The 24,334-nt window shown below is 36.6% G+C and overlaps 1 protein-coding gene across 1 annotated transcript in view; it reads right to left on the bottom strand.

Annotated features, from left to right (window-relative positions):
- The window catches only part of PREX2 (phosphatidylinositol-3,4,5-trisphosphate dependent Rac exchange factor 2), a 287,857-nt gene that overhangs the window by 82,225 nt on the left and 181,298 nt on the right, over window positions 1-24,334 (bottom strand). The window contains exons 33-35 of the mRNA XM_008000802.3: window positions 23,703-23,805; window positions 15,846-15,989; window positions 4,348-4,462 (exon numbers count right to left, since the gene is read on the bottom strand). Coding sequence (XP_007998993.2) covers window positions 4,348-4,462; window positions 15,846-15,989; window positions 23,703-23,805 — 362 coding nt within the window. The remainder of the gene's footprint in view (window positions 1-4,347; window positions 4,463-15,845; window positions 15,990-23,702; window positions 23,806-24,334) is intronic.

The following is a 24,334-nucleotide window of genomic DNA, read 5'->3' as shown; positions in this document are numbered from 1 at the left end:
CTGGAGGGTCACTGGTAGAGCTGCAGTTTTGGAGGTGGATGAGGGCTACTGTTTACAATAAATGGTTATTGCTACACGACACTACTCATTTCCTTGGAAGTTTAGATGAGACAGGTGAGGTTTAAACCTTGGAGAAATGTTTTTGTAGCACAGTGCACCGTAGAAGCATTGCTTGGCCTAGTCCTGTGGTGTTTCCCATTTTTTGTGAGGGAGGAATCCAGGATTCAATGCAAAATTAGAATGCTTGATTTTAAAAATCTAAATGCTCTGCCTTCCAACTGTGCTTGCTTTTCACATATTTAAATCATTCAGCTTTAAAAACTGCAAATGCTTTATTGACCCTGTTCCTTAATGGGCTCCACTTTGAGCCCATTTGGAAAACAGACACTAAATTAAAAGCTACCTATCTAAATGAAATTGGCCTCCTTATGAAATTCTATAGTAAAGTCCTATGATTTTGTGTTGCCTTGAAATTCATTTTTAACCTTCCTCTAACATACCCAAATTCCTTCTTTAAAAATATTAAATTTTCTATCTTTGATTTGCAATGCAAATTTGCTACCCTGTTTCTCTAAAATTCAGTAAGAGCTTCAGCCACATGAAACAGATAAACATTAACCTTTCCCATAAAGAAAGGCACAGTTTGAACACAACTGTCCTTTTAAACTAGAGAGTTTTATCTGACTCATGGCTAAAGTTTTAAAACTAAAGCTCTAAGATCTTTATGACTGCCTGTATTTTTGTGTATACATGTATACACATTGTTTTATGTGTTGTCTATAACACCAAACTGGCTTGTAAATAAGCGTACCAATAAATTAAATAACTAAACCAAATGCTTTTCAAATTCACATGAATTTAGTAATCTTTGTTAAATAAAGATAGCTTAAAAATTGTTGGTGAAATAAAATAGAAAGAGCTTCATAATTTGGACATTTTTGTCTGTGTCTGCTGGTCAGACAAGTTTATACTATCTCTGCTAGATATTTTAAGGTCATAAAACTGTAGCTTGTATGATATTTTCAAATATTTGCTTAATTTGTGAGCTTATGTCTTTGGATTTGAGCATGTAGATCTGGGATCTGGACAGATGGCCACAGTGAGGCCTGGGGACAAGTCCTCAGAGCCTAGACCACCAACTAAAAAGCAGAATCAAGCTTAACATGGCCTCTTTCTCCCTGACCCAGCTTTTCCTCCTGGCCATGCTGGGAGGGGTCTGATCCTCCAATCATACTCTTCACAGCTCTCTCCTCTGTTCTGAGCTCTGTGCTTGGCATGGAAATTCAGGACCCAGTTGGGCCATGCTCTTCATTGCCATCTTTGGGTGCCATGTAAATATTAGGGACCTAGGGCAACTGAGGAAGACATTATAGAGGGTACCTGTTTTATAGTTTCAGAATTCTTTTCAGTAATTTAAAAGTCTTAAGATTTTGTTATGTTAGATTAAGTAATAGTTAATCATAAAATGTCTGAGTCATTTCTAAGTTAAAATACTGAAACATCAATTGTTAAACATAAATTTACGTTTATGTACTTCAACATCATATTTTACATGGCACAGTAAAACTATCTAAATATATTTTTAGATCTGCTAGTCAACAGACATCGAGAAAACCTCTTTCTAAGGAATAATAAAATGGTTTTCATAAAAAAATAATAGTATAAAATAGTTCAAAATTACTTAATTCCTAGGTTTTTCATTGAAAATTAGTTACTAGGTTAAAACTGTGATATGGTTTGGCTGTGTCCCAACCCAAATCTGGAATTCTAGCTCCCATAATCCCCACATGCTATGGGAGAGAGCTTAGTTATAATCCTTACATAGATGAAATTTCCACTATCTCTTGTTGTTTTCCTTCTTCTGAGGAAAACAAATTGACGATACAGGATATGAACAGACACTTCTCAAACGAAGACATTTATATGGCCAACAGACACATGAAAAAATGCTCATCATCACTCGCCATCAGAGAAATGCAAATCAAAACCACAATGAGATACCATCTCACACCAGTTAGAATGGCAATCATTAAAAAGTCAGGAAACAACAGGTGCTAGAGAGGATGTGGAGAAATAGGAACACTTTTACACTGTTGGTGGGACGATAAATTAGTTCAACCACTGTGGAAGACAGTGTGGCAATTCCTCAAGGATCTAGAACTAGAAATACCATTTGACCAAGCCATCCCATTACTGGGCATATACCTAAAGGATTATAAATCATGCTGCTGTAAAGACACATGCACACGAATGTTTACTGAGGCACTTTTCACAATAGCAAAGACTTGGAACCAACCCAAATGTCCATCAATGATAGACTGGATTAAGAAAATGTGGCACATATACACCATGGAATACTATGCAGCCATAAAAAAGGATGAGTTCATGTCCTTTGTAGGGACATGGATGAAGCTGGAAACCATCATTCTGAGCAAACTATCGCAAGGACAGAAAACCAAACACCGCATGTTCTCACTCATAGGTGGGAATTGAACAATGAGAACACTTGGACACAGGGTGCAGAACATCACACACCAGGGCCTGTCATGGGGTAGGGGTAGGGGGTATAGCATTAGGAGATATACCTAATGTAAATGATAAGTTAATGGGTGCAGCACACCAACATGGCACATGTATACATATGTAACAAACCTGCACATTGTGCACATGTACCCTAGAGCTTAAAGTATAATAAAAATAAATAAATAAATAAATAAATAATGAATCTGTCAGTCAAAGTACATGAATATTTTAAAATAGATGTTGCCAGATCACATTGTTCAAAACTTTACTAATTTAAATCTTAATAATATAGACTTTCATTTTGAAATAATAAAACATTGCCTTTTTGACATCAAAAAAAAAAATTGACAATACTCTGAAGTCTAGGTACGATTCAACAAGCAACAGCAGCCATAAATCAATGACTTTGACATAATTACTTGGGAATGAGCCTTCTTGATGATGGACAACTTGATACTCAAATTTTGATCATCAATGCTGTCAAGAAGATAGATTTTTGATCAAAAGGGGGAAATAAGAAAAGAAAATAATTTTATCTGAGGAATGCAAGTTACTTTAATTAACCAGCCCAGAGAGACATTAAAATGAAACAGCAATTACATCCTTCTAGTCCCTCTGTGCTGTGCATTAATCCCTTGAAACTGCTTGCTATCACCATAAGTAGCTGTAACTTAACATAATGATGCCACACTGGACTCTATAACCCACACCCTAGAGCTTAACAATGGATAGCCAACCACTTGTCAATGTTATTTCTGTAAATCAATGAGAATGCCTGACAAACAACTTTGTATCAGCTCACTCCCTGTCTCCCATTTTTTCCTTTAAAAATCTACTTGTAATTGCTGCTAACTGGAGTGAATATTCAGGGCAATTTGAATCTATGCTCCTGGCTTGCAATTCTCAAGCTTGGTCCAAATAAACTCCCTACTTATATTAATTTTGCCTCAGGTTCTTCCTTTTAAGCTGAGAGGACAAAAAATTTAAAATGTCAAAATAGTATTTTTGATTTATTAAGGCTCAAGATAGAACGAAAATATTTTTCTTTTAAAAATAAAAACCTTAATTTGTTAAGTTTTTAAAAGTGATCTGTCAACAGGGTAATTCATAAGATAAAAAGGAGATAGGTGTATATATATCTATATGTAGATAATATACAACTAATATACATACAATACATACAAATATATATACAAAAGGATAATATACAACTAATCATTTGTTGACAGATAAAGCTTTTGAATTATAATACATTTCCCTTTCACTTACTGTGGTCAATTTTACCTGTCATTTATCATTGTACCAGTAACACTATTTTTTGGGGGGAAAAAGACAGTAAAATGCAAGCATTAAGGGACACATTTGAAAGTAAATATTCTTCCAGTACCAAGCACATGATTAATCATATCTTCCATGCTGAGCACATATTCTTCTCTCCGTGTGGGGGTGCCAGCTGTTTAATGGTACATAGAGAAACCTATTTTACCTTTAATCCAATAAATCTCATAGGGTACACCACTATAACATATCTCAGTGATTTTCTTTCTTGGAAATGGTCTATTATATATTTAACCCCTTCTCTTTAGCTCTTCAGAAATTTTAATATTTGCATAAAAATTTTCAACACACTTTTACTTAGTTATTTTTACTTGGAAAAAGTATAGCAAATTAGAATATTTAAAATGTTAAACCCTAAATATGAGGACTTTATATCAAAAGAAATGTCATCAATAATCTAATATGATAAATAACATCAAAAATCTTATTAACACCTTTCTATTAAAATATAGCCACTTATTATTTTTCAATTGGACTGTTAGATACCTGAGCTTCTGGTTGTACTGTTTGACCTTTTCCAGTGAGGCTGCATTTATCTGAGCTTGAAATTCTTCCACGGAAACATTGTCTCTGTAATAATATCCTTCCATGCTCTCCAGTGCTGCGTAAACAAGTAAACATATTTTACAAGCAATTTTAAACTCAATTTCTCCAAATGTAGTATAATTTTATTGATTATTAGTAAATTTAGCAAATAGGACCAATTATCAACACATATGCAAAAAAATTATATTAGGTCCAAAAATGAATGAAAACTGTTCTGCTCTCAAAATAAATATCAAACATTTGATGATTTTTCTGTCCAATGGGCAAAGAAAATTTCTGGTTTAACTGTCCTCTATTTTTAAAAAATTTTGTATATGTTGTAGGAGACCAAAATATGCCACTCCAAAATATAACTGTAGGAGACCAGAATACACTGCCCCAAAATATGTCTCACTGGCATAAGGATTATTTTGATCTGGTTATTTTGAGAAACTGCATGCAGACACAGGAGAAACTCTGAAAACAGAGTAGAAGTTTCCCTTTGATAAGGAAATTTTACATCCATAAAGGAAACCTCTACTTGTAAGAGTGTCTCCCCCTCTGTACTAGGAAGAGAAGGAAGACGATCACAGAGAGCTTTGTCTGCACAACACATCTTACCCTTTTTTTAATGGTGCTTTCCTGGTCACCTCCCCATAACTAGGCCTTCCCTAGACCTTCTTCTGTTTCAGTAGAAAATGGTTATATTTAAGCCTAACTTCAAAGCTACCTCTTTCAGATATAATCACTTTTCCTTAGGTATCTCCCATGTACACATGAGGTCTACATGTTATTAAACATCTGTTTGCTTTTCTCTTGTTAACTTGTCTTTTGCTATGGGGACCATCCCAACTAAGAACTATGAAAGGTAGAGAGAAAATTATTTTTCCTCCTCTACAACATTCTTTGTGAAGCTAAACTTACACTTCCGATGTATTTGATATTTACACACACATGTCTATTACATATGACACATATATGTTCATATTCGGAACATATGTATGAAAGGCAGAAGTGTGCATTAATGTATGTCAGGGGCCTAGCACGGTGGCTCATGTCTGTAATTCCAGCACTTTGAGAGCCAAGGCAGGTGGATCATTTGAGGTCAGAAGTTCAAAACTAGCTTAGGCAACATAGCGAGATCCTGTCTCTAAAAAAATAAAATTCAAAAATTAGCCTGGCATGGTGGCATGCACCTGTAGTCCTAGATACTCAGGAGGCTGAGGTGGGAAGTTAACTTGAGCCCAGGACTTCGAAGCTGCAGTAAGCTAGGATCGTGCCACTGGACTCCAGTCTGGAGGACAGAGTAAGACTCTGTCTCCTAAAACAATCGTAACAACAACAAAAACGTGTCAGAGTAAAAAAATGGAAATTTTCACTCCCCACGCATATTCACATTCTTGTATAACCTTAATAAAGAAATGTTAACGTATTAAATAAAAAGTATAAATTGAAATCTTAGAAAATCACCTCTACTCAAACTGTCATTTAATTTAGTTATAATATCCCACTAATTTTAAATGTATTTTGAATAGCATACACATTTCCTTTTTAATAACATTTTTGATTCAGTATTTCTTTTTCCTTTAACCTTTATGAAGTATCATTTAAAAAATTTTGGAGAGGAAATAAATCGCAGGAAAAGGGCCCAGAAATACAAGATTTCCTGCGGAAAGGTTGCCAGTAACAGGAATGGCTGTGGGTCCAAGTTGGAAATGTAAATTATTTTCTGTTGAAATGCATCACTACTTATGAGCCTCAATTTTTAATAAACGATTTAAAATTCAAAACAATCTTCTTTCAAGACTGCTAAATGCACTAGTTTCTAAACTAAATCATGAAGTTTCTTTAAAGTGAAAGAAACTATCACCATTTTGAAGGGGGGGATATAGGAAACTGACTGCGAATTTTAGCTGTGCTATAGTTTTATTAAACTAGTCAGAATTCTAGAACACTGAAGAAAATAATAAAATTTTAAAGATCCATGTCAAATTTGCAGATTGTTTTTAATGGAAATTTTAAAAATTGGTTTACAGTTGAGAAAAGCAGTTGTGGAAGATAAGGGAGAAAATATACTACATTTACTTCAGTACAGAAAATGAAATTTGTGTGCTTATTTCACAGATTTTTAATTTATTTCTTATGGCTTCTGGGAAGGAACCCAGGAAACTTTACCCTTAAAATATGACACCCTGGTATACTGATTACTTTAAATTAAAGGTTTCTGCAAGTCAGCAGATATTGGATGAGGCTTTTCTCTGATATGTCCTATCTACCTTAAGACTAGATCTGCAAAAGAGAACACAATTGCTTTCCCTACCCTCCCTGGAAATCTCATTATCTATGCTAGAAAAGAAGACTGTGGAAGGTAACCCACCTAGAAGGACTCTTCCCATAAGATAATATATATTTCTCCAGCTCATTCAAATTCCAAGACAATCATTTACAAGTTAATTTCTGTCTCCCGGGCCCATTCATTCTCCCTAATAAACATTTTACTACCTCCTACATTCCCCATCTCCCCCATCGCCTATGAAGAAGGGTATATAAGTATCTGGACCTCACTGAGTTATTGGGTAATCACTCTCCCATGATTTTTGCCCTGTGCACATTTAATAAATTTTGTATGCTTTGTTTCCTTATTAATCTGCCTATTGCAACTTCATTTTCAGCAACCTTTCAAAGGGAAAAGGACAGGCTTTCTCTCTTAGAGCCTACATTTTCATTAATTACAATAGTTGTAACTGGTTCAACAAACTTCTGGTCCTGAATACACACAGAAAATAAAAGAAACTATCCCTGATAAAATAATCCTTAAATACATGCCATGTTCACAAGCTGCTATTTGTGAAGACATTCAGTCTACCAATAGTCATATTTCAAATAAATTACTCCTACCAGTTGGAAAGCTGATGCATTAGAGTAAAATTCCAGTTTCTGCTGTGTGACTTTGGTCAAGTTAATTAATATCTGAAATTCTCAGGTTCTGCATTTTCGGCTTGCAAAATAAAAGTACCTACCGGTTATGGTTAATGAGAAAGAATTTAATTAAATAATAGTATTAAGACAGCTCATGAGTATTCTTACTTATTGAATGAGTTTTATTTACTAGGCAACATGCCAAATGCTGTACGGGTACTACCTAATTCAATTCCAATGAGATACTGATTATGCAGAGTGTGCTTAGCCAAACACAAAGTTTGTGGGACTAAGAGAAGGGTCCATGCAAAAACACCTTGATTTGTGACTTAAAACCAGAAAAACTGGAAGGAGAACAGTGGGATGGCACAGCAGTGGAACTGTGAGGGTAAGGGAGGAGACCACCGCTCATATTGTCTTACGCCCAATTTCTGCCTCCAAAGAAAGAAGTAGTAAAAACTAAAAGGCAGAAATGAAATCCACAGGCAGACAGTCCAGTGCCATACCCTGGGCCTGGTAGTTAAAGATTGACCCCTGACCTAATTGGTTCTGTTATCTATAGATTACAGACATTATATAGAAATGCACTGTGAAAATCCCTCTTGTTTCGTTCCGATCTAATTACGGGTGCATGCAGCCCCCAGTCACGTACCCCCTGCTTGCTCAATCAATCACGACCCTCTCACACACACTCCCTTACAGTTGTGAACCCTTAAAAGGGACAGGAATTGCTCTGTCTCAAGAGCTCAGCTCAGCTCTTGAGACAGAAGTCTTGCTGATGCTCCTGGCCGAATAAACCTCTTCCTTCTTTAACTCGGTGTCTGAGGAGTTTTGTCTGCCGCTCATCTTGCTACAAGGGGAGAGGGCTGGGAACTAATTTTTATAAAGATCTTGATGGTTCAACTTTGGCCAGAATGGCCAGTCCTGTCCCAAATTTTATATAAGAACAAGTATATAAACATAATTTAATATAATTTTAATGAATAGTTCTACAACTTCATAAATTTCCATCTTCATTACATTTTGGACAATATTATTCCAAATTAACAAGTCAGTTAAAATTCACAATCACATAAAAATTTTTAAAAACTGGAAAAATGCCTAACAATTTTGCCAAGAGTCTTAGTAAGAATTCTGTGTCACATGTATAGAGTTGTGGGGAATGAACAAAAAAAGATGAGTTTTATATTTAAAAACTAAAATTTGTATGACAGAGAAGAGGAAAGATGACAACATTCCCTATTTTGGCTAAATAACTTGTTTATTTATTGTTATGAAAAACCCAGAACAACATTCTACCAAATTAAATAACATGTTAATTTCAAACATGTTAAATTTGGCATTTCCTTGTCTAGTTTCCTTAGTACTCATCCATAAAATGATATATTTCTCAAAAGCAGTATCAATGTACTTGGTTGAATATTTAGTTTATTTACTTCTACTACTTTTCAAGCAAAGGAAGAAAAACATTCCATTAAATTTAGGTAGTCAGCAAAAAAGGAAAACCTAATGAATGTTAGAGAAAATTAAAGATTAAATTATTCTTAGACTGAAGCAAGCTACATCTCCACTTACTCAAAATACCTTTCAAGGCTTTCCCAAGAAAGGGATTAATCGGGAAAAACACAGAATCTCTGAAGAATAATTTTAAGAATAGTGTCAGTCTGCTAACACTCTCTTTTGATAGCACACTTTTTTGGTTAAATAAGACATGGCACATGCACTGCTAGAATTCCCCAGAAATGGTTCACCATGGGTCATAATTCCTCAGAATTGGTCCCAGTTATTGGAAGAGAAGCAAGATTTGTTGATCCCATTATGACAAATATGTGAGAATGGCCGTGTGATATATAATAATGTTTTGTGATTCTAAATGTCTCAAAATGGAGTCATTTATGACAAGTCACTCAGCCCACAGTGAAACTGCTGACTCTTCAAAGTGATAAGCACATGTATGGTGGACTGAGGTGGTAAGATGACACCTGCCATGGCCAGGCACCTCAGAGACCCCACAGGAAAGTGAAGCCAAAGGCAGCTGAGATAATGACTATGGACACACTCCTGTGGAGAGCCATAAAAACAGCAAGAAACTGACAATGGTTGAGATGCCTGCAGAAGCTTTGCCAGGAGAACTCTGAGGCCTCCTCGCCATAGAAGCTCTGCCAAGAGATGAGCCGGGACCCCCATCCCCTTGCTGGTCAGTGTTTCCAGAGAAATCCAGGCCTTCCTTGTGCCTCAGTCAGCCTGCGGGCCTCCTGAGCTACCCATCATGGTTTGTTACCCCCATTTTATGTCTGTTTATGTGTACCGAATATGTTTGCATGATTGTTGGTGTGTGAAAGCCTTGGGATAAACCATGAATTTGAAAGCATTTAATTGGCCATTGAATCATCGTGAAACCTCCCATCCTCCTCCAATAGGAGTTGGCACAAGTAGGCTGATTGGAACTGTGCTGTCTGAAGAGAGGTGGGTTTACACCTTCACACACACTCCTAACATTTTGGAAATCTCCATCCCGGAAACTATTTCTTCTTTTGCAAAAAATCTATATTGTTTCCATTATAAATCCTGTGTAAAACCCAAATGGAAAACTAAAAGATTTAATCTTTTTTTTTTTTTTTTTGAGACAGAATCTCACTCCGTTACCCAGGCTGGAGTGCAGTGGTGCGATCTCGGCTCACTGCAATCTCCGCCTCCGGGTTCACGCCATTCTCCTGCCTCAGCTTCTGCAATAGCTGGGACTACAGGCACCCGCCACCACGCCCAGCTAACTTATTTTTGTATTTTTAGTAGAGACAGGGTTTCACCGTGTTAGCCAGGATGACTACGATCTCCTGACCTCGTGATCCGCCCGCCTCAGCCTCCCAAAGTGCTGGGATTACAGGCGTGAGCCACCGTGCCTGGCCAAGATTTACCCTTTAAAGAGCCTTAAGAAGAGTTTAGGAGGAAAAAAAAATTGAATAAAGAGCACTTAGAAAATGACAATGTTTATAACAAACGTTCCCTTTCATTTAAAAGAGAAAGCACTCAAGTTTCTATGTGATTTTTATTATCTTCGGAGCAAAGAAAGATACCTTGTAAAGAGGTAAGACTTAGGGGCAGTTGGTTTGGGTGGCAGCTTTTTTTTTTTTTTCATAGAAGGTAAAAAAAATGAGAATACTGAAGAGCATGCTGGCAGAGACAAGACCAGCATCACATATCCTATTTGGTTTAAGGCAAACTACCATCAGGAGGCCAGGAAACTGGTATTTAACAACACTTTACAAGGAAGCAATGCTATACTTCAGGACACTGTATCTTCACTACACATATTGAAAGATCTGTATATGATGCCACATTCCTGAGAGGTAGAATACCTGGGTCCAGGAACCAAGGGTGAAAGCAGAAATGACCGTGCTTAACATCTGTCGAGGGTTGAATGTGCCCACAAAAAGATATGACAAAGTCCTAACCCCTTGGGGCCTACAAATGTGGCCTTATTTTTGGTTTGTTTGTTTGTTTTGAGATAGGGTCCCACTCTGTTGCCCAGGCTGGTGTGCAGTAGTGCTATCATAATTCACTACAGCCTCAGCCTCTTAGACTCAAGCGATCCTTCCACCTCAGTCTCCCAAATAGGTAGGACTACAGGTGTGTGCCACCAGCACCAGCTAATTTTTTTTTTAAGAGGTGAAGTCTCAGTATGTTGCCCAGGCTGATCTCAAGTTCCTGGGCTCAAGTGATTCTTCCATCTTGGCCCCAGAAAGTTCTGGGATTTCTGAGCTATCACATTCAGCCTTGACCTTATTTTGAAATAGGGTTTTTGCAGATGTAGCCAAGTTAAAATGGGGTCCTACTGAATTATGATAGGCCCAAATCCAATGATTGGTGACTCTATAAGAAGAAGGCAATTAGTATATGGAAACACAAAGACAGCACACACAGAGGGAAGAAGACCGTGTGAGGACAGGGGCAGAGATTGTAGTTATGCTGCCACCAACCAAGGAATGCCAAGGACTGCTGACAGACACCAAAGGCCAAAAGAGGAAGGAGGAAGCATGGCCTGACAACATCCTGATCTCCAACTTCTGACCTTCAGAACGGTGGCAGAATACATTTCCATTGTTTTAAGCCACCCAGCTTGTGGTAACTTGCTAGGGTAGCACTGGGAGACAAACGCATCATTTCCAATGACTCACTTGGGAAATGTGAGCTTCCAATCCCTGAAACACTCAGTCTGTGGGTTTCCAAGGCACCCACAGCCAAGAAGATCAATCACCACCTCGGCAAAGCTGCACCAGCCTAATCATCAAAAGCAGGTAGCACTATTGTTACACAATGGGAGCCAGAAGGAATATGTATGGCACCCAGGTATCTACTGGGGTCCCTCTTAGTACTTCCTTGCACAAATTTGATGATACATGGACAACTGCAGCAATCCTGGTCTGAGAAGGTAGAGTAATCAGAGGATCAAGCCCCTTAGGGACGAAGGTATTGGTCATGCCACAGATTAGCCACAGAGACCAGCAGAGGTTCAGACAGAGGGTGAGGCTAATCTACAATGGATAGCAGAAGAGGGAAAATGAGACTCTGTAGCAGCTGTAGACAAGCTGGGGCTGCAAGGGCTATAGCTAATCCTTTTAATTTTTCTCTCCTAAATTATCCCCTCCCCCATCCAGAAAGAAGGTCCACGGGAGTCCTGGAAAAGCCTCTCCCAGTCCCTACACAAAGACATGGGTCTGATGGGTGCAAAGCGTGGACTACAGAGGATGCTGAGAGAGCCATTGGCTCGGATCCTCTCTCAGAAATGATGGGCTCATTGCCCGGCTGCTGTGATCGCTGCAGAAGACATCTTGCAGCTGTTCACTCTCCAGCCTTTGCCGGAGAAAACTATCCCAACAGGATCACATCTCCTCCTAAGGGCAGCCTGCATCCTGATGACCTAACAATGCAGAAATATTTTACATTGTTCCTGGCATCCTTGCTTCAGCTCCCCAGAATCTAGACATGCTGAACATTTGTAAGATGAATTAGTCTAATTAAATAAAGATTAGCTGGATAATTGTACAGTGTTTCATAATCCACACAGACCTAGAGTGGTTTCTCACTTTTGGTGGACTCCAGAATCACCTGGAAAGCTTCTAAAATATCCTGGTATTTGGGCTCCACTTCTCAGAGATTCTGCCTTAAATGATTTTGCATGGGGCTGAGCCTGAGTATTCTCTAAAACCTTTCCAAGATCATTAATGTGCAGCTAAGTACTGAAAACCACTGACGGATCAGGAAAATTAGTCAGTGGGGAGCGTGTAGAGAAGTGACCCTGAATATTTATCCTCTTTGTACTCTCATTTTCTGCCAACTTATAGTTGCTTGCTTTATCTCACCAAGGGCTGAGGGATCCCAACAGCTTTCCCTGTCGTGTAGGAAGCACTTAGGAATACCAGCCAGAAGATTGCTTTAGTGTGACTGGCACATTCTAGCAGTTTGGTTGGTTATGCTTTGCACTTACTTCCCTGTCCAGCTGTTTCTGTGTTCCTTACCTTGAAAATCTGTATCCCTTTTGTCTGCCTAGGTTCCTGTTCTTCCGCAGTTCTTGCCTTCAGCAATACACATTGGCCTCCAACCCTGCTCACCTCCAATCCTGAAATTCCTGATCTAATAGCTGGTCCCATCTTTGCAGGATGCCCCATCAACTACCGTGCCCTCCTTTTCCCAGTGCTCCATGGAGGCAAGCAAAATGAGACAGGGGTGACACATTTGCTTCCTGTTCTACTCTAAGTATATGGTACCACAGACAACTTTAGGAGGGTTGACTTTAGTAAATTTCCTAGGAAAATTTCAAATTCATCCATTTCTTCTATTTTTTTATTTGCTAGCAAAGAGTCATGTATATACAAAACTAAAATGCTTTAAATAAACTTTCATTCCAGGAAGAGATGACATTTGGAATCTCTTTCATTTACCACTGCCTTCAATTACCAGATGGTAATCTCTATTCAAACTCGGTCTGATTTTCCTATACTTCTCTCAATCTGAATGAATACTAAGCTACTAATGATTCCTCATGGGAGTTTTGTAAAGGCAGAAGAACTTCTGCACCTCCCCTTAAATAAACAACCTTATTACTGACAGATTTTTAGTGGCACAGAACGTTTCCCATCTTGTTTACCTATCTGTGACCTCAACTGCAGAAGTATTTCTACTGTTGCTTATTCAAATCATTTTTCATATTTTGCTGCTGTGAACATACCAAACCTAATGTTTGCTATAGCTTTTCTTTAAATTACATTTTAAAAGCTATAGTATATGCACTGAAATAATACATATTTAGGGATTATTTTTAAATTGGCTTTTGCCAAAGTTATAAAATAGAGGTTGCTTGCAAAATAATTTTTTTGTCTGTGTGTACATTTGCTGTTGGATATGATTATTCAGCTATTTATGGCTGATGTGTCACAGATGCAATAATTTTTTTAAAGATGCTTAGTGCCATCTGTCATCTCAGTAATAATTTCAAAGACAAAATTTTGAAGAAGAGAGAAATAAAGGAAAAGAAATGGAGAGTCTTTAACAATTGTAAGTCCCGGTTAAACCCTGTAAAAGTTAACATTCCAGACCAACGTCTGTCCCTATCTTCTCAAACTGTCTATCCCTGTAATGGCTATTTATTTATTTATTGAAGCAGAGTTTCACCCTGTTGCCCAGGCTGGAGTGCAGTGGCACGATCTTGGCTCACTGCAACTTTTGCCTCCCAGGTTCAAGTAATTCTTGTGCCTCAGCCTCCCGAGTAGCTGGGATTACAGGCACATACCAACACACCTGGCAAATTTTTGTATTTTTAATAGACACAGGGTTCCACCATGTTGCCTGGGCTGATCTCGAACTCCTGACCTCAGGTGATCCGCCTGCCTCAGCCTCCCAAAGTGCTGGGATTATATGCGTGAGCCACTGCAACTAGCCCGACATATTTTAGATTAAATTATTCTTCTAACTTGTCTCCAAAGGTCCATTTTTGCCCATTGCTTCTTTTATTTTTCTTCCTTTTCATTACAGAATCTTGGATTACCTACACTGACCCTGTCTATAAATCACAGTCCTCCAAAGAGAAATGAAAATACCTTCTAATAACTCCTAAAATCATCTCTTCACTGATATCTTCACCTGCTAAAATGTATTCCTGCCAAGGATGTTTGAGGTACTCACGGTTTTTAAACTATGGTAATTGAATTCAGGGTTTTAAAATAATATGCACGTGGTATGTATTAGTCCGTTTTCACACTGCTGATAAAGACATATCCAAGACTGGGCAATTTACAAAAGAAACGGGTCTAATCGACTTACACTTCCACATGGCTGGGTGGGCCTCACAATCATACTGGAAGGTGAAAGGCAAGTCTCACATGGTGGCAGAAAAGAGAAGAGGGCTTGTGCACGGAAACTTCCATTTTTAAAGTCATCAGATCTCATGAGACTTATTCACTATCACGAGAACAGCAGAGGAAAGGCCCACCCCCACTATTCAATTACCTCCCACCAGGTCCCTCCCACAACACAATTCAAGATGAGATTTGGGTGGGGACACAGCTAAACCATATCATGATATAATACAAAATTTTCATTTAGTAGTGAATTTAGATTTCATATGCCTGTCCATTCTTTAGTTATATAGATAGATGGATTTTATTCCCTCTACTCTTCTCATTTTTTATTAGAGCATTGAAATTCCACAGCAAAACCAATGTAGTTCTTGAAAACTCAAAAGAAGAAAAAAATAAAATTCACCATGGTATCATTCAGAGAAACTGATAAAATCTTGTGACACGACACACATTTTTTTTTAGAATGTGGAGGGAAATAATAGACTAGAGGACACTCCACAACAATCAAGACTTCTGATCTTTTTTAGGTAGCATTTTATGACCCCAACATAAGAAAGATTCAAGACCTTCCCTCAGAAACACAGTTCACTACAAGAATTTTCTTGCTCATGCTATCCTTGATTTATTCTACTGCAGACGTTGATAGTCACTCTTAGGAAAAACAAAATGACAAAGGAATATATATTTTCTGATCAAAAAGAAAAATTGACATAAAGAATTTTAAAAGCATCAATTTAACCACCCAATGATACTGAAAACATTTAATATGCATATATGCAGGTATAGATATACATGTGTGATATAACTGAGATTAAAGTATAAATTCTGTTTAATAATCTGTATGCATATATTAACTTTTTCTATCTCATAAAATATTTTAGCCATAAAACTCTAATGACTTTAACATAATTTAACTTACTTAAGCAGTTTATTTAACCCAAATTATTTTATCTTTATTTACACCACTCATCTCTTATTTCTCTATTATAAATAATGCTGCAAGTGTATTTGATAAATATTTAAATCATATATTATTTCCTTAATAAACATTCCCAGAAGCAAATATATTAGCTAAATATTTTCAAATTAATTTTAAAATCCCAACTGTTAAAACCACATTTATAAAAGCTTTAATAAAGATAAAATAATTTAAGTATAGCACCCATCAAAAGAAAAACAGTTTACCTTGTGCAAAAAGAACAGGATGAATTTTAAACCCTCCTCCATTTTTCAACCGTTGAGGAAGTTGTTCAAAATGATAACTATCAACGTAGAAGTAAACTTTCAGAGCTTGCCGACTTCCTTCTGCTTGATATGTAAGAGGAACATCTGAAATGATATTTAATAGTATATTACTTCCTAAAATAAGGATATGCTAGATGGTACTTCTGTTAACCTTCAAAAAGAATCCTGAGAATTACTCGACACCAATATATTAAACATGATCACGTTTATCAAGTTGGGATTCAACATACAGTGCTATTCAATGAAAGAGTATTAAATCAGTTCTCATTAGCTAAAGCAATGGATTTGTTACTATATTATAAAAATTCTGTAATAGGAAACTTTGTTACACTTTGACATACCAGATGTCTCACTTAACTAAATGAGGTGTTTAGCTATACATGGTTTGGATTCAAAATCTCCCAGGGCAGCTGCTTCATTCATATTTTAGTCAGAAAGAGTCCTTGGGGTATACTTCTTAAGTAGTGTGCAACAAATTGAGTACATAGCAACCACTATCAAAATTAGTATGGGTTCTGCAAACTGTATTCCCTGAGCACCAGATCGGAAATATATTATCCTTTGTTGATGCCCCACAGTCATTAAAAATTGTCCCAACTCTTGTAGCTATTTTCAAAGATCCTAAATTTAATTACTTTAAAAAAAACCCAATCAACTTGAAAACTAAATTTCAGTAGGAGTATTTCACAATGCTATCATAAATCCTCTCCATTTTATGATACTTATCCATGACAAATATTTCTGTCTCATTAGAAGAGAATGTAAAATCATCCTAAAAGGCTGAATAGTCACAATAACCAGTTAAAAATTAAGGACAAACAAATGGAATTGGCATTTAATACATGTTCCTCACCCAGTATTTATAACTTCTAATCTGTTTCTTGAAATAAAACTGTATATAAAAGTAGAGTTCAAGGTTAAATGGCATTTATGATCACAGATTCCAGGCTCCTTATTAAATTTATTTAATTCTGCATATCAATATGGGAAACATTTCATTAACATCTATTTATCTCCTTTATGCCATATAAAGTACTTATTTTATTTTTGTTATTATTTTTTTAAATGAAAACATGAAGCATTTGATTTAGGAAAGAGAATGAACAGGTTTCTCACCCAAAGGGTTGAAAATTAATAGCATTTTAAGAATTGGAAAAATCCTTTTTTTCTGGTTTCTAAAATAAAGACTAAAAGAACTATGGACACTAAAGAAAATACAGATTTATAGCTACTAAATATCTGTATCCTCTAGTTCCCTTTTTCACACACTGTCTCACATATATATTTCAATTTGTGTTAAATTCCATACCCTTCATCTTTGGCATCAATATAGGCAACCTCTATGCTAACAAATGGATAATGATATTGAAAGAAAAATAGTGATAATGATACAACAGTTGGAGTTTCATATTACAGAACATAGAACAAATAAAGATGTTATATTAGGAATCAAAGAACTAAAACTTAATGAAAATTATAAAGTATATCAATTTAAAGTGAAGTTTAAACTAAGAGCACTAAAACTCCTGGGCTCAAGTGATCCTCCAGCCTTGGCCTCCCAAAGTGCTGAGATTACAGGCATGAGCCACCACACCCAGCCCATTACCACTTCTTTCAACATCATACTGGAAGTCCTAGCTATTGCAATAAAACAAAACAAGAAAAAAGAAACTATAAAGATTGGGAAAGAAAAACATCAGCAAAAAAAATGCTCCTGGAACTAATAAGCAATTATAGCCAGGTTACAGGATACAGGTTAACATAAAAAAGTCAATTCCTTTCTTATATAACATCAGTGAACAAGTGGAATTTGAAATTAACAACATAATACCATTTACATTAGCACCTCCCCAAAATAAAATACTTAAGTATAACTCTAATAAAACATGTACAAGATCTATATAAGGAAAACTACAAAACTGATGAAAAAATTTTAAGAACTCAGAAAGACATTTTATGTTCATGGACAGGAAGACTCACTATTGTCAAGGTGTCATTTCTTCCCAGCTTGATCCACAATATCAGTGAAACACCAAGTAAAATCCCAACAGGTTATTTCTTAGATATTGACAAACTAATTCTAAAGTTTATATGGAAAGGCAGAAGACACAAAATAGCCAAAATAATATAGAAAAAGAAGAACAAAGTTGGAAGACTTATATTCCCTTAATTTAAGACTTACTGTAAAACTACAGTAATCAAGACAGCACGGTATTGACCAAAGAACAGACAAATAGATCAATGAAATGGAAGAGAGAGCTCAGAAATAGTCCAACACATATATAGTCAACTGATCTTTGATAAAGCAGCAAAGACAATACAACGGAGCAAAGATAGTCTTTTCAACAAATGTTTCTGGAAGAACTGGACATCTACATGTAAAAACATAAATCTAGACACTCACCTTATATCCTCCACAAAAATTAACCCAAAATGAACTATAGACTTAAATATGAAATGCAAAACTATATAACTCCTGCCAAATTACAGAAGAGGAAACCTAGATAACCTTTGATATACTGATGACTTTTAGAAAGAACATCAAAGGCACAATCCATAAAAGAAATAAGAGATAAGTGAGACCCCATCAAATGTAAAATTTCTGTTCTACAAAAGACAATGTCAAGAGAATGAGAAAACAAGCAACAGACTGGGAAAAAATATTTGCAAAAGACACATCTGATAAAAGACTGTCATTCAAAATACACAGATAACTCTTCAAACCCAACAATAAGAAAACAAACAACCCAAGTGTATTAATCCATTCTTTCATTGCTATAAAAATGTCTAAGAGTGAGTAATTTATAAAGAAAAGAGGTTTAATTGGTTCACGGTTCTACAGGCTGTACAGGAAGCAAGATGCTCACATCTGCTCAGCTTCCGAGGAGGCCTCAGGAAACTTATAACCACGGCAGTAGATGAAAGGCATATCATAAGGCAAGAGCAAGAGAGCAAGCGGAGAGGTGCTACACATTTTTAAACAACCAGATCTCATGAGAACTCGTTATCATGAAGACAGTACCAAGGGGAAGGCACAACATCATTCATGAGAAATCCACCCCCATGATCCAATCACCTCCACCAGGCCCCACCTCCAACACTGGGGATCACAATTAAGCATGGGATTTGGGTAAGGACACACATCCAAACTACATCACCAATTTTAAAAATGGGCTAAAGACCTCAACACACAACTCTTTCAAGAAGATATAGAGATGGCAAATAATCATATGAAATGATGCTCTATATCATTTGTTATGAGGGAAATGCAAATTAAAATGGTACTGAGCTACCACTATATACTCATAGAGGGGCCAAAATCCAGAACACTGACAACACCAAATGCTGGCAAGGATGTGGAGCGATAGGAGCACTCATTCATCACTGGAGGGAAAAATGCAGATTTTCCACAAAATAAATATCATTAGAGAAAATTTAAGCCTTTAGCTAGTTTAATCCTCTCTCACTAATTAAATAATATGATATGGGGAGTATCTTGTATTTTTCTTATCACTAAAGTGGTTACATTGCCCATTTATGCCTTTGTATTTCTCACCAGACTCCATGCGCATAGCCACTCCGGAAAACAGTCTGGCAAACTTGATGCTCTTGCCAAACTAGGATGCTCTTAACATACGATCCAGGAATCATGGTCCTTGGTATCTATCCAAAAGAGATGAAAACTTATATCCACATAAAAACCTGCATGTGTGCCTATAGCCAATCTTCATAATTGCCAAAACTTAAAAGCAACCAAGATGTCCTTTGAATGGGTAAACTGTGGTACATCCAGTCAATGGAATCTTCTTCTGTGCTAAAAAGAGATGAGCTCTCAAGCCATGAAAAGACATGAAGAAAGCTTAGATGCATATTATAAGTGAGATAAGACAATCTGAAAGGCTACATACTGTATGATCTCAACTATATGATGTTCTGAAAAAGGCAAAACTACAGAGAAAGTGAAGAAAATCAGTGGATGCCAGGGGTTGGGTGCAGAGTGGGAGGGAGGAGGAATGAATAGGGATTTTAGGGCAGTAAAAATACTCTGTATGATACTATAATGGTGGATACATGTCAGTACACATCTGTCCAGATTCAGAGAACGTACAACTCCAAGAGTTAATCCTAATGTAAACTACGAACTTTGAGTGATTACGATGTGCTAATATAGGTTTATTGATTTTAAGAAATGTACCTCTATGGTGAGGGCTATTGATAGCTGGGGAGGCTGTGCATGTGTAGGGACAGGGGTATGGAAAATCTCTGTACCTTCCTCTCAATTTTGCTGTGAACCTAAAACTACTCTAAAAATATAAAGGCTTTTTAAAAAGTGCATAATACTAATGTGGAGTTGAAAATTGTTGCCTTTTATTTGTGGAAATCTATTAGCTATAAAAAACAAACTTGATAATTAGGACTATATAATATTTAAATGCTTCAAAACCAATATTGCAAGAGGAAAAGGTCTCTGGTAGCATCCTATAGAGGGATTCATCCCACAAAGGAGTTTCAACAGTGCCATCCCCATCCCATCCCTGTAAACATAGCCTCTAACCATTGAATGGGCCCATGAGTTTCAAAATAAGTCTTCGACTAAGAAGCTGTTAGTTCCCTCTGCCTGGGTTGTTCTTCCCTGACTTTCTGCAGAGTTGGGTCTTTCTTATCCTTCAGATCTCAGCTTAAAAGCTACTTCTGCAGAGAATCCTCCACCAGTCACCCCTTGAAGGGCTGCCTCACCTTTTTTCTTTATGCATCTGCTTATTTCTTTCATACGATTTATCACAGCTTTATCTTTATATTGATTTCTTGTTGATTGCTGATTATTCATTCCTCATTCATTATTGATTCCTAATTCCTTATTCCCAACTAGGCTGTCAGTTCCATGAAGATGGGAACCATGCCTGTCTCATCCATGATGGTATCCACACCTCCAAGCACAATGCCTGGCCCATATAAGGATAGTGGGGACTCAAACATATTCATTTTCCTAATAATGAACTACTATAAAATTACCCATATCACCGTTGAAAAAAAGACCTGCTGTCATTACATTATTCTCCTAAACTGATGCAGATTTTCCACAAAATAAATTTAATTATAATTTACCATTTAGCTAGTTTATTACTCCTTCACTGATTTGTGTAATAAGACATGAGAAGGACCTTGTACTTCCCTTATTACCAAAGTGGTCAAATTGCCCTTTTACTTCTTTGTATCTCTCATTAGCATCTAAGCTTCATGCCAAAAAAGCCTTGTTTCATTTGCACACCATGATATCCCTAGAACTTAGTTTAGTAGTTAGCATGCTATATATATATATTTAATAATTATTTCTTCAATGAAAATGAACTGTTTTTAATCAAGACATTTGAGATCTACTTGCTTGGCATGCCATAATTCTTCAGAATCTCATTATTCTTTTCATGCAAAAGTGAGATTATAGGTGAAGCTATAAATATAGCTTTTGAGAAGAATGCAAAGTAATTAAGTAAGAAGGGTGGATTCAAATACTTACTGAATACTAGCATAGCCATATATAATGCTAGAGTCTTTCAAATACATTATCTTATTTAAGTCCCTCAACCCTGTGAGTCAGGGAAAGCTACAGTTCTCATGCTTAAAGATAAGAATGGAGCCAAGATTTGGACTTGGATTTCTTGACTTCAAAGCCAGTGGTATCTTTACACTTTCATGCTTCCCCACTCTCTGTACTTAGTCCTCCCTCAAAGGCATGCAGTCAACTAGTCTCCATCCCAGTGATATGGAATTAATTAGTGAATCTGACTTCTCTGCATCTAAGTAACAGGAAGATCAAACTACATGCAATGCATAATAAAGCTTCATTTCCTTACACCACTTAAATAAGATGTGATGACCTTTGATTACAGAATAATTTTATTTCCTGCATCAACTTAAAATAAGAATTATATTCCTATCTTCACTCTTTTTAGTGTTCAATAGTGCAGCATTGGAACCAGCCCCTCACTAGGGAACTATTTTCAGAAGTTGAGGTTACACTTTGAAGAGATACATTAAAATGTATTGCCAAATATATTCAGAATGCCTGTATCTGTTATAGTGACATCTACATTTACATACTATTATTACTTACATGGGCTCAATTATTTTTTATATTTAGTATGTGTTTCAAAGTTAAATCTTTCACAGTAGATAATAAGCAAGTATTTTATCAAGCTTATGATATTGGTTCTTCTTCTTGTTCAACAGACCATTTGCCAATAATGTCATAGAACCATGGAAAACAGTATTTCTGTGAACTTATAGTTCCTCAGGCAAAACTTTAAACAACATATTGGGTTATATCACGAAAATAGAGTTCTCTCTGCCTGCAGCAAAACTATGCCCACATTATTCAAGTAAATGAAAATATATCCTATTCTATACATATCCACAGAAAACCACACAATTTACTCAAATAATATTATCCTTATCAAATAATACCCTCTGCCAGAAAAATCCTTGAATAAATACAACCTAAATTTCTAACTTTGTACTTCTTGTTCTCTTCCTCATTCATCAGAGGAAATGAAACTTTAATAATATTCTGTTCTCTCTATTTTCATAAATTAAACAGCATTGACATTGCTTTATTTTTAAATAATCTCCACTGCTACCCTCCAGGCCAAATCACCATCCTCTCCCACCTGGATCATTCAGTAGTCGTCTAACTGATCACTTGGCTTCTGCCCTTGGTCCCAGAGTAGTCTATTTAACACAGCAGTCAGAGACAGCCTTTTAATATGGAAGTCACATCCCATAATTCATCTGTTCAATGGCATGGTTAGGAAGCAAAGCTTTTTCAACAGCTGGCAAGCCCTGCATAGTCTGGCCTCCTTGCTGTTTCCAACTCTTTTTCTGTTCCCCTCACTTGCTCCACTCCACCTATGTAGGCCAACTTCCTATCCTGAGAGCACGCCATGTCTGCTTCCAGCCTCAGAGTCCAGTGAGCCTGGGACACTGCTCCTCTGACACCTCCACTACTCCCTCCCTCAACCTCTTCAGGGTTCTGCTCTCCTTTTAGGTAAAGATTCCTCCCTACCCCATTCATTATCTGCAACCTTTCAGCTGCCCCTTCATTGGTATCTTTTGCTCTCTTTTGTTTCCCTATATAGCTTTCACATAATTGCCTTCTAATTTATTATAAAATAATTTTGCCTATTATTTATCTCTCCTCACCTTAACTTAATCCCCATGAGAGATATCTATCTGTTTAGTTCTCTACTGAATCCAACACCAAGAATAGTCTTGGCAAGAAGCAGGCATTTAAGGAGCTTTTGATACATGAATAAATGAATGATTATCATCTTAAGTCAGATCATGAATCAAATGAAAATGTATGAGTCCTTATTTATTGTACTAGACATTAGGAATGTGAGAAATAAAACCTGAAGAAGCTTACACCTTCTGGCCTAGTACACATGATACTCGTACTTCTGAAAAAACAAGAGACATGTAAAAATAATAACAAACTACTGAAGATTTATTAGACTGATCGATATATTTTAACTATATTTATGGGAATGTGGAAATAGTAAATAATGATAACTTGCAGAAAGTAAAAGATATGGACATTAAGCCATACATATTGCTACTTCTCTGAATATATAACTTTTAAAATACTGCCTTTATCAGATTAGTGGTGGAAAATTGCTAAATCAAAAGGATACATTTCAATCATTCAGTTAATAAAATATTTATCAAATATATTAATATCAAAGTTGTATCATATATAATTATTTGATGCCAAATAAATTTTGTAAATACCTAATTACTTACTTGCAACCAGGGGTTCCTCTTCTGATGGTTTAAAGTAAAAGGAAACCTTTTCCAAATCAAATAGTGCAACCAGTGTATCTTCTAACATGGCTTGTTCATCTGTCTACAAAGAAAGAAAACAATATATAATACAAGATGATATAAAGCAATATAAAGTAAAATGACATAATGTAAATCCAGACCAAAATAACTTTGTAGTGTGGCTAATTGTTTAGTATTTTTAGTAGAGACAGGGTTTCACTATGTTAGCCAGGATGGTCTCGATTTCCTGACCTCGTGATCCACCAGCCTTGGCCTCCCAAAGTGCTGGGATTACAGGTGTGAGCCACCACACTCGGCCTAAACCATTATCTTAAAAAAATCCTTTTGAAGCAGCAAAAAAATGTCATGACCCTAGAAAGAAAGGACAGGACTGAAGAATCAGTGTTTATTCTGATAAAAATACACAAAGCAAGAAATCTTCCAGACAGTATGGCCTTTGAGGGCTATAGCACAAGCCATGGTGTTGCAGCAAACATTGCCAAAGCCAGGCCCAAGTGACCACTGGCTGTGCCTTGCTGTCAGGGACACACAGACCACCAGAGCACTGCTCCTAGAGAGCCATTCACACTCCTGGGTGGATGTTTTCTTTC

This window comes from Chlorocebus sabaeus, chromosome 8 (assembly GCF_047675955.1).
Source record: "Chlorocebus sabaeus isolate Y175 chromosome 8, mChlSab1.0.hap1, whole genome shotgun sequence".
Classification (NCBI taxonomy): domain Eukaryota; kingdom Metazoa; phylum Chordata; class Mammalia; order Primates; family Cercopithecidae; genus Chlorocebus; species Chlorocebus sabaeus.
This window is presented reverse-complemented; position numbering and strand designations above follow the sequence as displayed.